Here is an 18334-nt window from a genome sequence, read left to right on the forward strand (position 1 = left end):
AAGCAAATGTGAACCTGAATTGAAGTGTTTAAAAATAACGCGATTGCCCTGCAGATGTAGTAAGGCATAGCTTAGGCTACTTTTTAACTGGCTTCAGAAAAGGAGGAGGATATATTTCACTTTTTTATATTGGTTCGCGGACATCTCCATCGTTTGTAGACCGATTTCCAAAATTCGTTTGTTGTTGTATGAGATGTAGCCCGAATTTGGTAACATGATCACAAAAGTGATGATCTGATGATGCAATCCATGAGAAATCGACAGGACTCCTTAAAATTTATATGGAAACATATAGTGATTTAACGTTTTTCTGAAGGATTTTAAGCTTAAACTACCAAAAACTAATCGGCCAAGTGCGAGTCAGACTCGCGCACGAAGGGTTCCGTACCTCTTTAGAGCAAAACAAGAAAAAAAATAGTGTTTTTGTATGGGAGCCCCCCTTAATTATAAATTTTATTATGAAATATTAAAGCACAAATAAAACCGAGTATTTTATGAACATTTCAGGTGGCTGTTGTCATCATTAATAACGAGCAAAAAATGTTTAAAAAATCACGTTTGTTGTATCGGAGCCCCCCTTAAATATTAAATTTATTTTATTTTTAGTATTTGTTTTTATAGCGGCAGCAGATATACATAATCTGTGAAAATTTCAACTCTCTAGCTATTACTGTTCTTGAGTTACAGCCTGGAGATAGACGGACAGACGGACAGACATCGAAGTCTCAGTAATAGGATTCCGTTTTTACCCTTTGGGTACGGAACCCTAATAATAATTTGCGCCAAAGTACACCCTGGTTCCGAAGGTGCTGTACAGAACTCTTGAATCCTTATAAATAAATGTTCGGCAATTTTGGCGTTGTTTCAACAACTTAAAGCATATTATTATTATGTCAATAATACTAATCATCATCATAACAGCTATAATTATGCCATGAATCATCCCATTATTATCAAAAATCTTGCATTTGATATTATTGTTCCACCGTTTGTTGACTGATTTTCAAAACTCTTTTGTTGCTATTTAGTGTTTACTGTTTATATATATATATATATATATATATATATATGTGATGACGTCATTACGAAGCTTGCATATACATTCCAGTGGTGCGTCAGGTTAATGTGACCGTGTTGTACTGTATATGTTTTAAATTGTAATTTTCCATCTTTTTAGTAAAAGATGGCCCCGTGCGAGTTTCTTACGCCGATTCTTCTCGCCGGGTTAGTTCCCGAACCGGTGGTAGGCACCGTAGTATCGACGTTCGGTAAAGTTTTTGTAAAAAAATTACTCCGAATAAAAATATTTTTGATTTGATTTGATTTACCTAAATTTGGTACAATGCTTTCGAAAGTGGTGATCTGATACTGAAATTCGTGGGATATAAAGGGAACTCCTGGATATTTTTTGGGACACACATAGACGCGTCAACAATTTCTATGTGCAATTTACCACTTTTTTGTAGATGTAGGTTAAATGAACTAAAAAGTATTAAATAATTCATATTCTGTACTCAGTATTTCTGTTCTCAGTCTTCATTATTTTGAAGTCGGTACCAACTACCAGCTAACCTAATCGCCAGTTCTATGACAAAATCTAACTGCAACTTATATGACTGGTACCGACTTCAAATTATGAAGATTGAGAACAGAAATACTGAGTAGGTACAGAATATGAATTATTAATTAATACTTTTTAGTTCATTTAAGAAAATTACTATTGTCTTTACCTTGGAAGTCGGTTTAAATTTTTGTTTATTTAAAAATAATAATTTTACTCTTATCTATTCGTTATCCTTAAGATTTTCTATACCTACAGTATTGGCGTTTTTATCTACAAATTTAGGTTCATAAAAAGTTATCAGATCAACTACTTAACAAGATCCCATTTTTACTATTTGGGTAAAGAAGGGGAAAATTTCTCTCTTTTTCATTTTCTTTTTTTATCACATTTTGCTGACGCGGACGAAGTCGCGGGCAAGAGCTAGTACTAAATATTTACGTAGTCGGTATCGAGTATCGATAAAAACTATAGCTTAACTCATAGTAGAGCTACTGCCATTCCGGTGTGAATTGAGCCTTAAACTCGTGGTAGAGCTACTGGTGTTCACACAGCGCACTGCGTCGTGGACTGTGGCAGCAGCGCGCAACGCACACATGACGGACAGCAGCCCCCGAGACGAAGCGGGAGTGTTTACGTCAAGACAATAACGCTGCGATGACGCAGCTCCCGTGTGGCCGGCTATGCGTCAAACGGTAGCGCTGTGTCGACGCAACGCAGTGTGGACAGGCTCTAACGTTTATTGTCCAGCGTTTGACTTAGGGTTGATTCAGACCGGAACGCGACGCGTAGATGCATAGACGGACAGACAGACGGACAGACAGATGGACAGACAGACGGACAGACAACGAAGTCTTAGTAATAGGGCCCCGTTTTTACCCTTTGGGTACGGAACCCTAATGAAAAAACGAAAAACCAGTTTTCTATAGGAAACAGTAAGTGTCTAAACACAATAGGCCGAAGTTTACGGCGTAAATTCCGCATGGTAATCATGCGGAATTTACGCCGTAAATTTACGCCCGCAATGTATTTTAAATTACCGATGACACTCTATTCCGTCGCGTTCCATCCGTATATTGTATGCGTTTGACATTGCGGACGTAATCATGCGGAATTTACGCCGCGTAACTTCGGCCTAGTGTTTTTAGACACTTATACTCGAGTAAAAATTTACTCCAGTTTGGTCGAATCCGCCCTTAACAAATTAACAATGCGATCAACTAACAAAGAAGTAGGTAAAATGACAACATTTGTTGGGTCAATTTTTATTTCTATTTACATCAAAATTTATCGAAACGGAGTATTTAAATTCCTCAGTAACAATTTATGGTTCACATTAGGCTAGGCACAGTAAACTAGGTATTTATTCCACTCATCTACGACTGACCCGGAAACTCCGTTACAGATGCTTCATTAACATAAACATAACTCGAATCCATCTAAAACTCAATTATATAAGTTAACTGATGGAAATAGAAAGTGCACGGAATAGATTTACTTTCAATATTTTAGTTTAAAACTAACTGGGGTCATGGTAGACCCCTAGCTACGTTGAAATGAATTTGACAACTTAATTAAATTATAATTTACCACATGGGCGTATATTAGGGGGGGGGGGGTCCTGGGGGTCCGCCCCCCCCCCCCCCCATCACTATCCATCTTACTTGTCCAATCGACAATATTATGTACCCAGCGATTTTCATCGGCGAGGTACCACGGCTGCACAGACGTAACGAGGTACATATATTCTTTTTCTATTAACAATAGGTACTATTATAATAATTATTATACTGTGGAGCGTGTCCGTAGGCAGAGTAGGTATTCAGGGCTGGTGCAGAACCCTTTATGGGCGAGTCCAACTCGCACTTGGCCGTTTTTTTACGTTAGGGACCCCCCCCTTATCAAAGCTATATATACGCCCGTGATTTACCATCATTAATTATAGAGCCAACGAAAGACTTTCGTCATTTTATAAAAGACTTTCGTCATTTTATAAAAGCTGAAAAATTCCTTATGACCCCTATAATTATAGAGGTAAGAATGACCAGCAACTATGGAGTTTCGGTCGCAGTTACTTTAGGAGGTATCCAGTTCTGACGGTCTACCAGACCTTCATTTGTTTTGTTATTCGTATGGCCCAAGAAAGATGTTAAGATGAGGAGATGTTGCCCACAACTGCCTTCGTGTATAAATTAGGTAACGGAACAGAAACGAACATTTTCAGGGCGTAAGCGACAAAATGGTTTTAGTCACGTAATTTAAAACCCATAAATATATTTCATTTAAGCTGTGGGCAAATTAAAGTGTATGCTTGAAACAATCTATGTACAAATTTTGGAAGCTTAAGGCGGGATTATAGGCCACTGACGTTGTTGGCGACGCGACCGCCACCGTACTGCACCTTTTAGAAATGTAAAAAAGAAAGGAAGTTATGTTTTGTCTATGGCGAAGCGACGCCTCGAAATTCAACTGTTTTTTCGTGGTATGATATAAAAGAGAATTGTCGGCGGATTTTGTTTTGAGTCTATTTTAGTTTTTTCTGAAGTGTACTTATTTGTGGTCTTCCGTTAATATACTGTGACTTAACTCGTACATCTAGATTTTAAATTCCTCCTCCCGTAGCCTACAAAGGCTGGTCCTTCGAGCCGTTGCGTTTATTGCCAGTAAGTGTCGAGTGGCTCCCTTAAAACTTACGTCGGTGCCACGCTTGGAACTACAAGCTGCGCTTCTCGCGGCTCGGCTCGCCGACACTATGGGAAAGGAGCACACTATGAAACCTGTAAATAGATATTTATGGTGTGATTCTAGTACGGTTCTACATTGGATTCGGGACGACGCGCGCTGTTATAAAGCTTTTATTGCACATCGTCTAGGGGAGATAGATGAACTAACTAGTATTAACGAGTGGAGGTATGTACCCACCAAATTAAATGTCGCAGATCTGGCCACAAGAGATTCTTGTGATTTTTCCGTTTTTAACGTCGATAGCGAGTGGTTCCGTGGCCCGAATTTTTTGTATAGCGATGAGTCGTTATGGCCAGCAGATTTCTTGGTACCGAGGGTCAATAAGGTAGATCTAGAGTTTGTAAATACAGTCCACATAGTCGAAAACAATCTACCTGCTGTGCCCGATCCGCTGCGTTTCTCATCGTGGCTACGGTTACTTAGGTCTACTTGTATAGTTTTTTCGTTTGTAGATATTAAATGTAAGAAGCTTACCGGTACTATCGACGGTGACTTAATGTCTAAGGCTGAACAGCTGTTAGTTAAATATGCGCAGTTACAGAGTTTTCCCGAAGATGTACATAGTCTGAAAAATAATAGTTATGTAAATAAGAAAAGTAGGTTACTTACCTTGTCTCCGTTTCTCGACGAGCATGGAATCCTGCGCGCCGGTGGCCGCATCGACGCGGCACGCGACGTCCCGGTTAGTGTGAAACATCCCGTCATACTCGACGGCAGGCACCACGTCGCGCGCCTTATTGTCAAACATTTTCATGTTCGCGCTGCCCATGGTAACCATGAGACAGTAGTCAACGATTTGAAGCAAAAATATTGGATTCTGCATATTAGGCCGACCGTAAGGCGTGTAGCTATCGAATGCATGCTTTGGAGGATTAGGAAAGCGCAACCCAAACCACCTAGAATGGGTGACCTTCCGGAGGCACGCTTGGCGCATCACCAAAGACCGTTTAGTTACTGCGGGCTCGATTTATTCGGTCCTATCGAAATTGCAATCGGTAGAAGAAGGGAAAAGCGATACGGCGTATTATTTACTTGTTTAACTGTCAGAGCCATTCATATTGAAATCGTATCGTCTTTAACAACGGACTCTTTGATAATGGCTCTCCGTAGGATGGCGGCTAGACGAGGATGGCCGCTACACTTGTATTCTGATAACGGTACGAATTTGCGAGGCGCCGATACCGAAATTCGTAAATCTATTCAAAATTTAAGTCCCAACACATTACAGTCGACCGCGATTAATTACGGCACAACCTGGACCTTTATACCTCCCTCCAGTCCGCATTGGGGTGGGGCATGGGAGCGCCTCATTCGAACTGTCAAAAGTTCACTTAAAGTCATATTAAATGAGCGCACCCCCCGTGAGGAAGTTCTACTCACACTGATGGCTGAGGTCGAACAGATAGTGAACGGTCGTCCGTTAACGCATGTGAGCGTGGAGCCAGGGTCGGAGGAGGCCCTCACGCCTAATCATTTTCTTTTAGGTTCGTCGTCAAATTTACCGGTGTTAGGGGAGTTCGACAACTCCGATTTATTCTTACGTAAGCAATGGCGTATAGCGCAACGCCTTGCCGATATGTTTTGGTCTCGCTGAGTAAAGGAGATGCTGCCGCAGCTGATCCCTAGGAGCAAATGGACCCAGGAAGAGACACCTCTGAAAGTAGGGGATTTTATCGTGGACCCGAATTCTCTGTTGGTTGCGGGGAACAGTAGAGGCGGTCATGCCAGGGAAAGATGAGCGCGTCAGAGTGGTGGACATTCGCACTAGGGCTGGAATTCTAAGACGCTCTGCGGCCCGCGTCGCACGTGTACCTATGGGCTAGGAGCGCTGTTCCAGCACTGGGGTGGGGAATGTTGGCGACGCGACCGCCACCGTACTGCACCTTTTAGAAATGTAAAAAAAAGAAAGGAAGTTATGTTTTGTCTATGGCGAATCGACGCCTCGAAATTCAACAGTTTTTTCGTGGTATGATATAAAAGAGAATTGTCGGCGGATTTTGGTTTGAGTCTATTTTAGTTTTTTCTGAAGTGTACTTATTTGTGGTCTTCCGTTAATATACTGAGACTTAACTCGTACATCTAAATTTTTATTTTAAATTCCTCCTCCCGTAGCCTACAGACGTTTTAGAATTTGAGGCAAACTAGCTCAATAGATGGCGCTCGAAAGGTACATAATTACATAGCAAGCCATCATCGATTTTAATATTTTCAGAAATAATGTGATCACGTGGTAAACTCGACAAACAGATTAAGGATTAGCAGAGAGGCCATGTTCACCACTTGATAAACAAAATCTTTAATGAATTTTGTATTATAATAAAATTATGTATTAGACCTAATACATCATTTTATTATAATACAAAATTCATTAAAGATTTCGTTTATGTATTTAAATATGATGTTTGTTCTGTACTGTACGCAAACATAAAAAATGTATTTCCTCTAAAAAATACATTAGATAGAGTTATACATTAGACAATGTATAACAAAATACAGTATTACCCATACTTATACAAAGTGTAACAAAACTAAGTAATAATACTTTAGGGTGTGTATGTGTTCCTTGTATAGAGTTCACTGTGAAAGTAGCAGCGCTAAAAGACCAAATTTTTTCACTTTTGTATGGAGAAACTCGTTACGCTGGGGCGCTCGCCCATACAAAAGTTAAAAAAAATCAGCGCTGCCACTTTCACAGTGAACTCTCTACAAGTAACATGTACACACCCTAAATTATTATCACTTAGTTTTGTTACACCCTGTATAGTTCATTGCATAAATATATACTTGTGCATGGAAAATACGCCAACATTATGAATATGCCATAAAATAGTTATAAAGAAATACTATATTATTTATGATATTGGCGTATTTTCCATAGAAACATGGAACTCAAAACTAACTCTTTTAGCACTGCTACTTTCACAGTGAAAATTGTAATATATACGTACCCCAAAGTATTAATACCGAAGTCGATTTAAAATTCGGTAAAGTAGATTCAAAAGTTCTTAGTTACAATAATTTCATCATCGCCAGCTCCCTCTCTGCTGGAAAATATGGAGCTTATTTTATGACCTCAATGAGAAGGGTTCAAATATTTTTTTGTGTTTGGGTTTATTGCAATAGCTTTAATAAATAGCCCTTAACCCTGGGTCTACCCCATGACAATCACTTGTATCTGACGCTGCAGCATCACCTGGAATCTACTTATCACCCTCCAGAAGTTCAAAAACAAAAACTCTACTTGCAGCAAGGTAACGTTTTTGACCCGCTTGACAAGTTTTTAATTAGATTATAATATTCATTATAGTTATGCAGATCATATTCATATTTTCTTTGTCATTTTCAGGAATCTGTTCCTAAAAGAGACCCTTGGCCCGGGAAGTCTTCGCTTTGCTATCTATCCGTCTGTCTGTCTCCAGGGTGTATATTGTTACGAACAAAAAAAAACAAAAAACGGGACCTTCTTTGCCCCATTTATTGCATGATTATTATTGTGTCAACGCGGACAGCGGTATGTACCTATATTGTATGTTGACACAAAAATATCCATGAATTAAGTAACAAAAATGGCACATTCGTTTGCTTTCAATTTTAAATCAGAATAAAACTGCGGTCAGTCGCAGCCGACAACTTTTCTACTCCTGTCGCAATCGAATAGCGATACTTCCAATATGGTATTGGCTTTAAAGTGTTGTTAAAAAACATAGCTCACCTCTCACTTTCGGTGCGAGCAGTTCGAGCGCTTCGCATAAAATGTTAATTATCGAGTTCGGTATCATTTAGGCGCAGCGTAGACGACAGAATATATTATGCAGTAACGCACACGTCTGCGTTACTGCATATAATTGCATAGGTTCTATTTTCCACCGACTAAAAAGTGCGTCACGGATAATCTGTCGTCTACGCTGCGCCTTAACTTGGTAAGTTAATAAATTCCGTGGGTATTGGGCATTTGATAAATACTTACCATTACCGCATTTTTTATACAAGTTTTAAGACCAAGTGCGCTATGGATCATAAAACTTGTAAGAAAAATGCGGCCCGCCCCGTTGCGCATTGTCACAATGTGCGCGAACCTTAACCTCTCAACCCCCATAAGGACACCGGCGACCGCGATAATAGAAAGCCATTGTCTCCTTTTTCCACGATCGAGGGATGCTTCAAGAATCCAAGGTACGTGTTCAGCCCGTAACTTCGTTTTACAAATATTTTATTCCATTTAAGGAGGGAACCATAAATTTTTTGTGGAAAAATCACTGACTTGTAAGTACTACGTACGTAGTATTTATCAGTGGGAAAAATCTACTTATCCTTAGTATGTCCTTTACTACAAGGCATTAAATATCTAACTTTCCAATTTTTAAAGGTCGGTTGGGTGGTTTAAAAGAAATCATACTTCGGCATCTATCATCTATGGATGTTGATCACACTGAAAAGTGGTGAGCTTTTTCTCCGAAGGAATTCTCCGTCCATTGTTATCAAGGTATGAGTCAGAAAACATGTCATATTTTATTCTTGTTTTGTTTCATTTTGAAATTAAATAAAATGAACAGAAGAGACTGATACCTATTTGTAATGAAATTAAGGTTGGGTTGCACCAACTAACTTTAACTATAACTGTAACTTTAACATAATTACAATGCAAAATGTCAAATCTTTGGTTAAAGTCTTGGTTAAAGTAAAAAATGGACGCCATATTTAACCAAGGCTTTAGATGCACGTGGCAAAAAAAGAAACTAACGGTGTCATCATACAAAAACGCCATTTTTGACAGTTCTCCTAGCCTTGTCGGACCAGCTGTCATCTGTCAAATTCTGTGGTCAAAGTTAAAGTTAGCCTTAACTATAACCATAACTTTGACTATAACTAACTTTAACCACGCCTCTGGTGCAACCCGACCTAAGAGAACACTCCACTAACGCCATCTAGTGACTACAACGAAAACAACAGGAAAAGCACTTGTCAGTGCACATGCCATCAGGCTATCCTTGTGCTTGTTTCTCAGTAAATAAAAATATGCGATATAGTAAATTTAAAGGCGGTAAATATAAAGTCTTGTTATATGAAAATATTTAATTCTACCTTAACAAACTAATCTGTATGAAATGTATCTTCCAGCCGTCTCCGAAGATCTTATGATTTTAACTACCTGAAAAATAATTGTTACGTTCATTATTAACATAATAATAATACTGTTATTTCTTATTATGTTTATATACTTGATTAATTAATGTACTATAATTAAATGAAGATTTTGCCATAAGCCCCCATAAATTGTCTGTCAAATTATTCATTAATTTGAAGTTTAATCATCATTAAATGTCTATGAGTGAGGCAGTAAGTGACCTATAGAGCCAGTCCACAGCGCGTTGCGTCGACGCAGCGCTGCCGTTTGACGCATAGCCTGCCACACGGGCTCTGCGCCCGCGCCATCGCAGTGTTATTACTTATTACGAAGGAGTCTTAACGTCAACGCCCCTCCCGCTTCGTCTCGGGTGCTGCTGCCCGTCATGTGTGCGTAGCGACGACGCAGCGCGCCGTGTGAACACCTTGGATTTGTATGTAAAACAACGCAACGGCAGCGCTGCGTCGATACAACGCGCCGTGTGGACTGGCTCTTATGTTAAAAATGAAACTTATCAAATAAAACTGTATTACTTAATTATTATTAACTGATGCTCGAGTTAAAAACACATGTACCAGAGCTAAGGGCATATAGTATATCACGCTAAATTAAGACTTTCTGTAATGCATCCAAATTATTTAAATACATTGTTTTACATGTTTCGGAAATCATAGATTTTCTATAATAATTAGTTTCTCTCTTATATTGGTAATAGTGAATAAATAATAAGAACAAAAAAAGTTTATCATTTATAATACATAAAAGTAATAATAAATAAAACCTTTAATAACTAGTCACATTTCTTACATTATTCTTATTAGATTTTAGCGACATAGATCTTATGACTCTTGACTCAAAAGTCAAAATCGTTACATATAAAATCAATATATTTTACAAATTTACATAATATGTAAAATTTCTTGGGTAAGTTGCCTATTTCTGTCATGAATTGAATTATTATTTCAACATGGAGATATTTTTGCAATGTCCTTTTTCAAGATCCCTCTCCTTAGATTTGAGCAGGTAAAGTTTAGTTTTTTTAACAGATTATACAATGTTGTCCGGGAAAATGTTGGCAATTCGGGATCATCATTTACAACTTTAAGAACATCGTTAAGAGTAGGAACATCTTTTGGATCAAAGGATGTCTGAATTTTTCGACTTATAGCTGATAATGTGGAATCATCCAACTTTTTTATAATTCCTGCATTTGCACTTGCCTTGCTTCGATCAGGAGATGCAAGTACTCTATTTCTTTTATACTCTCTCAAGACGTTCGCTATTGTAGAAGCCGACACTCCCCCCATTATTTGTGCTGTCACTTTTATAGTATCTTTCACAGCAGGGTAATTAATGCTATTTTGTTGAATAAACTTATAAATATTGAGAGCAATGATTTTTTCAGTTGAGGAGAAGTGCTTGCTATATTGCCGTTTCAGCAAGGTCGGACTAAGTAAAATTGAGTTTCTAGCTACAGGCTCCTTAACATTTGCTTTTTGCGACTTCGAGATCTGGCTCAATTCTTCGTCTGAGGATGTTGAGTCATCAATAGTTTCTGAATGGGAGCCATTAACATTGGTTGTTGTTTGTGTCACAGTATTGTTGGTGTCGGTGCTCTGACTGTCCTCTTTCCAGGTTATCTCATCATTTGTATGTAATGGTTCCACTTCAATTTTTACAGTGGTTTTTTCGAAGCTAAATTCCTCTGCCGAGGAGGTGGACTCATCGCTACTCATTTTGTCAGACTGGAAAGAATCTAGCATAAGCTTTTTAATCCTTATTTCTTCAGGAACAAAAATTCTAAGGATTTTTACTTTAAAGTTTCGAATAACATACAGCGAGTAACAAAAATGTTTATTCTGTAAAAGTAAACTCAATAGTTTTTTAATCTTGGACGCAGTAATAAACTTCAAAACATAGGTATTCAGTTTTGAAAACCTTTATCAAAGGACAACCGCATAATATAACTGTTTTCTAACTGAATTTAAAATAATTTAATCGCTTTGTTGTCATAAATTGTAAGAAATGGTAAATGGTTTCTATTCAGAACCGAATTGATTAGAATGGAAACAAAAACACTTTCACACAATATTTACTTTCTGTATGCACTTAGCAACAAATCTACCGAAATCCTGAAATATCTTACCTAGATATTATGTAACGAAAATCGAATTTATAATCTCTATTTATTATAAATTATAACAAATTGTTCTTACATCTTAAAATGAAATAATATTTTAATTTTTATTACAAATCGCCATTTTGCAATTGTCTACGGATTCCAGGGTTGCCAGATGCAATTTTACGATTTCCCCCAAACTGATTTTTATATTTCCCCAAAATGATACGTTTTCAAAAAAATCCCCAATCGCTTTATTAGAGAAAAAAAAGCGAATATAAAATTGAAACTACTTTTATTCGATCTAGTAGTTTCAATCACTCGACAGTTAAACAGATACACAACACATGGTCGCTCGCTCGATCAAAGAGACAATTTTTTTAAGGGGGTGACAGACGTGCGTGTAAGTACGCGGACTATGGCTCGACGATCTTAGGAGTTAGGTTGGTATATAGATATGGTCTCAAGACTCCAAATTTTGACAGCCAACCAATCACAGAGCCTGAACCGTGTCTTGAGACCGAGATGCATCTTGAGTACTGACTATTTATACCAGCCTTAATCGCCTGCAAAGAGCCGCGAGCCGCGAGCCTGGGGGCATGGTAATCCAGTGTGAGCGATTCTCGTGTGTCACCGACGCGAGCCGAGTAAGTTCGCGAACTTAAAACCCGCGTAATTTAAGTTCGTACGTCTGTCATGCCTTTTACGCACTCGACCAAACAAACCAAAACAAATAAACAACAAATTTGTCAGGATGTTAATCGAATGAAAAGGACGTTGGTTTCATTTGTTTGTTATGTTTTTTAGAAGTGCTAACCCCAAAAAATCCCCATAATGTATTTATTTTCCCCAAACATTTCCCCAAAGATACTGTTTCCCCAAATTTTCGCCTAGAGTCAAAATTTTCCCCAGAATTGCGAAAAAAACCCCCAATCTGGCAACCCTGACGGATTCAAAACTTTATAAGGACCAAAGCTAATAGCTATTGTCATTTGTCAGTGTCAAGTAAAAGGCGGGAAAACCAAATTCTCCTCATTCTCTTTGTATCACTTGCCCGCACCTTCTTCAGGAAAACGAATAATAGGTACGGACCAAATTTAAGACATAATCGATCTAATTATCATAGGTATTAGGTACCTAATAAAAATAAATTCAGTTGTGATTATAGATCGAGGTGTTATTAAAGCTTGGTATAGCGGTTGCCGCCATTGGGGTAGTTTGTAATAAATGAGCTCAGTAGTCTGTCAAAAAAGTGAAGAAATCAATCTAAGAAAAAAGGGATGAACTACGATGTTGCCACTTTTTAATTTCTTAACTTTTTTGACAGACTACACTTTTTGTCAAGATCAAATTTTCGTTTACACTGGATTCTGGAACTACGAAATGATTAATTACAATTATAGAAAATCTATGATTGCCAAGGAACATCATTAAAAAGGACTAAAGTGCTCCAAGGCTTTAAATGAACGTGGGCGAGAGCACTGCTGGTAAAGGAGAACTGTCAAAAATGACGTTTTTGTATGATAAAAGCGTTAGTTCCTTTTCTCGCCACATTCATTTAAAGCCTTGTCGAGCTGTAACTATATTTTGTAACATTTTAAATTGTATTTAAGAGGATACCACAGCGGCTAGAGAAATGAAAAAAAAGAACGTGTAATATCTATAGCTGTCTCCCTTAACCTCAAGCCTATACCGCAGAACGCGATAGAGACAACTGCAGAAAATCCAGAAAATCAACAATTCGTTGTCCCCTGATTCCTTCTCCAAAACTTAACAGATTTAAGTACTTTTTTCATTAAAGATTAAAAAAAGGCTTGAGCTGTGTTCCTATGTTTTGCTTTTTTTGTATAATCTATCCAAATCTGTTTTCTGGACGTTTGAACACAGTGGAAAATCTGGCCATTTTTTTGGGTTTTTGAACGTTCATATCTTATTTAATAATTAAATTATGAAAAAAAAAGAAAACATAGGGACATTGTATTAGTGGCCGTAGATATTCAGGAAAAAAATTATAACTCTACTAGCATTATCCAGGGAGGAAACAGGGGACAACGTTTGTATGGAAAAAATGGCGGTGTGGAATCCTCTTAAGGCTTCAATTTGTGACTATAGTAAAGCAAGGATCTGGGGAATGTGGCTATAAATGGAAATGGCAACAATTTCATACTACAGTCTACACTACAAGGTAATGTAATATTATAATGTCAAGTAACACTAGAAGCCACATACAGTTCGACAAGGCTTTATTTTAACTTGGGTGACATTGACGGGAGCGCTGCAGCTGGTAAATGAGAACTGTCAAACACATGTCAAAGATGACGTTTTTGTATGATAGAAGCCATAGATAAAGTATTATATTGTAATCTTAGCCCGTCATCGCGTGGCTATTTTGTGCTTATTTTCATACAAGTAGTGTGCGTTTATTTTCTTGTATATTTCTATTTGTCGATCATTTCGAAGCACATTATAATCCAGAAAAGAAAGTCATTTAGTCCATGATATCGATAAACTATAATACTCGTAGTTCAAGTAATGAGAATCCATAGAACGTAAAAAGCTACGCAATTTTTGTAGTCAAATTATTAAATGATGTGACATTTTTAGCACTAATAGCACGAATAAGGGATTATTAAACTTATAAATTATCTTTTTAGCTTACAAAAATACCGATTGAAAAGCCCAAAAAACGTTGTTCAAAACTTACGTATTTAATGTTAAATCCACGTGTTTGAGGCATTCTTTGGCCATTCTTATGGTTTATTATTTAGCGGAACAATAAAACTCAACAATATCTAGTATAAAATGTTCACTAAAAACCTTTATTAAAACTTTTATTACATGAAATGTGCAGACCGACTCCTTTGTTATGTCCTAGTAGGTAGGACATAAAATTACACGCTTTTGACGCTTATACACCGATATAAGGCTCTCTCCTTTATTATATAGTAATTAGTATCTCAATGATAGAAGCGTTTAGTTCATTTTCTCGCCACATTCAAATAAAGCCTTGTTGAACAGTACATGAGCCTAGCCGCACCACAGTTCGTTGCAGATATAACAAATCCTGTCACTTAACTAGATTGTTATACAAAATTACTCACCTGCCCTCGTTTGAGACCAAAATATCGGGCCACTGGATCCCCAGCTTGAATTCTCATCAACATGTTTTCTTTTAGTTTACTGATTAAGTCAATAAGGAATTTATTGTAGTAAATAATTAATTTGTGGTGGACTTAGTAATAAGTACACACATCTATACTTCAGTTTTAGACACAATCTTAATAGTATAATAATTAATAGAAGCTAGTTATTATAGTATGAAATTTTTTAAATTGTTTTTTTTTTGTTTTCTAGAATTTAACGGTGATTGGTGAACTTAGGATTTAGACCCACTTTTTTACTAAACCCCGAAAACATAATAAAATCTGGATAAATGGATAAGATTTTAAGATTTCAAAATTATATCATTTAATAGTGTTTGGTCTATGAATAATAAAAACTAAGGAAGAGCAACTGTGTCAAAAATTTGTTCTGCGAGTCTACAAAATGAGACCCGAATACTTTATGCATGTATTCAGGTCTCAATTTTGTGTATTTATAGAAGTGACAATTATTGTCAACAGCTTTATTTCATAAATTTGAGTGTTAGTTTTTCGTAGCTATTGTCATATTTTAGAGTGCGATAAGGAACCAAATTCAGGAGTTACGTTTCCTTTATTTTATTATTTGTAGTATTTAGTATAAAAAGGATACTATCTTGTTAGCAACTCCGTCTTTTCATCATTGGTGAGTACAATGTGCTCAGGAACCAACTCATGTTCTGTTATATTGATGAGTAATTCGGACTCCAAGAACTGTTCCAAAATGTACTTTGGCGCCATGTCGACCAAGGATTGTTTTGCAGAAGGTGTCATACCTACAACAATATGGTTAGAGTAGATTGAATTGGTTTACCATTTTTTATCTCATTTCTTAGTTATTAGCTTTAATACTTTCATGCTTTGACTATGCATGCACATGGTAAATAATCCCCTTAATTCTAATTCTAGCCTTTTTTATGTTTGTTTGTTGCTTCTTTATGTTAATCTCATTTGCCCTTTGTCTATCCACCTTTCCCTGTTTATCCCAAGTTTAGTCCAGGTGCAACTTGCTACAATTTTTTTCTCTTATCCGAGATAAATCACATAACAGGTAAAAAAATATTCCTGCTAATAAATTAAGAATAATGCTATATGAATATTACCTGCTTGTACAACAACAATGGCTCTGTGTATGTTTTCTTCCTGCATTCTTGTACAATATGTCTTAATGGTCTTAATTCCGATTTTAGCTTCATCGGGAAAAAAAACAAACATTTGGTCCGTTGGATCATCATTGTGGGCCACCAATACAATAAGATCACTTCGAGCTGGCCGCTTCTCACTGAAAAAACACAGCATAAAAATATTATCACTTTCTTATGTTAAAGTGTAATTTAGTTTGAATATATTTTTTATTATTCAGAATGTTTTATTAACCTGAACTACAGCAAACTTTAACAGATGGCTTTGTCTAGTTAAAATTTGTTTAAAAAAAATACACCTGTCATTAGGACATCCATCAAATAAAATTTCAAGATTTTGAATTTATCACAATCTAATATTTTTCGCCTCAACTCTGACGCTGGCAACTCCTAAATGGGGAGGCTTACGCCAAAAGAAGAAGAAGAAGAACATGAAGAGCGGAGATAAAACAATCAGCACACAGCATTTTAATATGAACATTTCTAAAACTGCTAAGTTGCTTTTAGGTAAGAAGTTTATAAAGTTAAGTAGCAAGGCTTCTTGAATTGAAATTTACACCAAACACAAATAAGTTATTTCTATATTAAAATTACAATAAGTATTTACCTTGGCTTATCCCCAAATTGTTCCTTGAACTGGTCTAAAGTTTGGTCCAATTCATCTTGCGTTACCAAATACCCTCGATCGTGGCATAGCTAAAAATTACAATGCTCATATGTGTATAATTGTATGATTAATTCATAATACGGTAATTAATTACTGAAAATATACAGAAAACTAAATAGTTTCCAATGCATAACCTCAAATGCAAATAATTACCTGCATAACTGTTTTACGAATGCGCCATAACTTATATGTTTCTGCATCATCATCCATTTTACTATTTTATGAGTGAAAAATATTTAATCTAATTTGTAAAAGAGTTCTAAAAACTTTAATTTCATAAAATGTTTGCGCACAGTTGCACCGTGTTTGTTATTTTGTTTCCTTCTATCAGCAATCTGTAATCTATGGTTAATGGTGTTCTTCTTCTTCAACTACTTCTTCGCTTTTTTTTTTCATAACATGGCGCTCGGCTTTTTAACCATGTCCAGTGTCAAGTAAAATATGACGGGAAAATGAAATTTTTCGTGAAAAGTTTACAAAATTTAAAGTAGTTTTTCCAGATAATCGTCAAGTCGAAAGTCTAAAAAAGTGGTCAGTAAAGTCAACGAGTCAAGTCAGTTGTTTTAGTAAAGTAGTAGACCCTATATTAAAACTTTCAATGGAGTTTTGGAGGGAACACAAAATGGCACGTTTCTTGAAGTTGTATCACTTGCCCACACTTGTGCATGACATCGAATATTTAATGGTTAATATATAAAAAATATAATATAATATAAAAAATATTCTACCAACATTACACATTAAAAACCGAAATAACACAATTTTAAGAAAATAATAATATAAAAACACAATGTCACTCTTTCGTATACCCAGCAAAACTCCCCTCTTCGCCTTCTCAAAATAGAAAAGCAGTTCACACTTCACAGCTGATGAGTGCTGAGTTTTGACGTTCATAGACAACGAAAAGTTGTTGCTGTTGTGTTGTGTGTTATTGGCAATTTGGTAGAATATTAACCATTAGAATATATTTTATTCGTTATAACGTGCACAAGACCCCTGGGCCTAAAGATGGGCAGGTGGGTAAAAATCGGGTAGGTAAAAATTGGTGGAATAGGTAAAAATTAAAAAATACCCATTCTTACCCGGTATAAATTAAAAATACCGGGTAAATATTGACGAGTCTTTAAATATATGTAAAACATTACTTTATTGGCTAAACCCTTAATATTGCGATTTACTATGTAAAATTTTAAGTTATAAAACTCAAAATTTTAATTTAATATTAAAAATAACAAACAACATTTAAAAAAGGCACAATAAAGAAAAAATTTAATCATTATAATTATTATTATAATTTTTACAACTCTTGTCGTGCACGATTTATATATTATTATGTAACACTTTTTTAATCGCTATATACAAGATTTAGTACATGTAAATAATAACAAAAATATATAGTATGTGAATAATTACTATAACAATGATTTTGAATTTCGCTTCCAAGTAATAATCTAGATAATAATGCAGGTATAAAAAATAAAATTTACGCATACTCGTGTACTGCATACATATAATATCTAGTCTTCATAATTTAATTAAAAAAAGAACTTAATCAAACCAATAATATTATTGTGTATTTAAGTTGTATAGGACACCACTTGAATCCACCAATCACGAGCAGTGTATTTCCTCAACATCGACTACGTAAGCAATGGCCGCTCGTGATTGTTGGTGTATTTAGCGTAAACGCCATTTTTAACAGTCATTTTTATTTATCAGAAGGGTCACATTATCTGTTTTAGCTAATATTTTAGAGATATAAACTGATTTTAATTTTTACCCGGTATAAAATGAAAATGGGTGGGTAAAAATAGGTATAAATGGGTATTTACCCG

General features: G+C 36.2%; 2 protein-coding genes and 1 long non-coding RNA gene across 7 annotated transcripts; 1 reads left to right on the forward strand and 2 right to left on the reverse strand.

Annotated features, from left to right (window-relative positions):
* Nucleotides 1-1145: 1145 nt before the first annotated feature.
* LOC121737250 (DNA-directed RNA polymerases I, II, and III subunit RPABC1) lies at nucleotides 1146-16818 on the reverse strand. Of its 2 annotated transcripts, XM_042128867.1 has the most exons (8): nucleotides 16653-16818; nucleotides 16440-16528; nucleotides 15794-15972; nucleotides 15304-15466; nucleotides 14652-14730; nucleotides 9375-9455; nucleotides 9139-9144; nucleotides 1146-1157 (listed from the first exon to the last, which is right to left on the reverse strand). In XM_042128867.1, exons 1-6 carry the CDS (start codon nucleotides 16707-16709, stop codon nucleotides 9390-9392), a joined length of 633 nt encoding a protein of 210 aa, XP_041984801.1. In that variant the 5' UTR covers nucleotides 16710-16818; the 3' UTR covers nucleotides 1146-1157; nucleotides 9139-9144; nucleotides 9375-9389. The 2 variants fall into 2 exon arrangements, with proteins under 2 accessions (XP_041984801.1, XP_041984800.1); XM_042128866.1 differs by lacking the exons at nucleotides 1146-1157; nucleotides 9139-9144 and having other exon boundaries at nucleotides 9367-9455.
* Nucleotides 7163-18229, forward strand: LOC121737251. The gene is made up of 3 exons (XR_006037112.1): nucleotides 7163-7239; nucleotides 11582-11588; nucleotides 18219-18229. It is a non-coding gene; the product is annotated as an uncharacterized LOC121737251 (long non-coding RNA).
* On the reverse strand, nucleotides 10204-11704 carry LOC121737248. 4 transcript variants are annotated; one of them, XM_042128863.1, is made up of 2 exons: nucleotides 11595-11704; nucleotides 10204-11183 (listed from the first exon to the last, which is right to left on the reverse strand). In XM_042128863.1, exon 2 carries the CDS (start codon nucleotides 11165-11167, stop codon nucleotides 10394-10396), a length of 774 nt encoding a protein of 257 aa, XP_041984797.1. In that variant the 5' UTR covers nucleotides 11168-11183; nucleotides 11595-11704; the 3' UTR covers nucleotides 10204-10393. The 4 variants fall into 4 exon arrangements, with proteins under 4 accessions (XP_041984797.1, XP_041984796.1, XP_041984798.1 ...); XM_042128862.1 differs by having other exon boundaries at nucleotides 10204-11176; nucleotides 11578-11659; XM_042128864.1 differs by having other exon boundaries at nucleotides 10204-11187; nucleotides 11578-11655.
* Nucleotides 18230-18334: the final 105 nt, after the last annotated feature.

Source organism: Aricia agestis, chromosome 20, assembly GCF_905147365.1.
Source record: "Aricia agestis chromosome 20, ilAriAges1.1, whole genome shotgun sequence".
NCBI lineage: Eukaryota > Metazoa > Arthropoda > Insecta > Lepidoptera > Lycaenidae > Aricia > Aricia agestis.

Bases quoted from the DNA above. Each gene is read 5' to 3' on its own strand.
- LOC121737250 (XM_042128867.1), bottom strand. From the start codon at position 16,709: ATGGATGATGATGCAGAAACATATAAGTTATGGCGCATTCGTAAAACA. The intron at 16,529-16,652 runs GTAATTATTTGC...TGTAATTTTTAG, and splicing joins TTCGTAAAACAGTTATGCAG to CTATGCCACGATCGAGGGTA. The intron at 15,973-16,439 runs GTAAATACTTAT...GTGTTTTTTCAG, and splicing joins CAATTTGGGGATAAGCCAAG to TGAGAAGCGGCCAGCTCGAA.
- LOC121737248 (XM_042128863.1), bottom strand. From the start codon at position 11,167: ATGAGTAGCGATGAGTCCACCTCCTCGGCAGAGGAATTTAGCTTCGAA.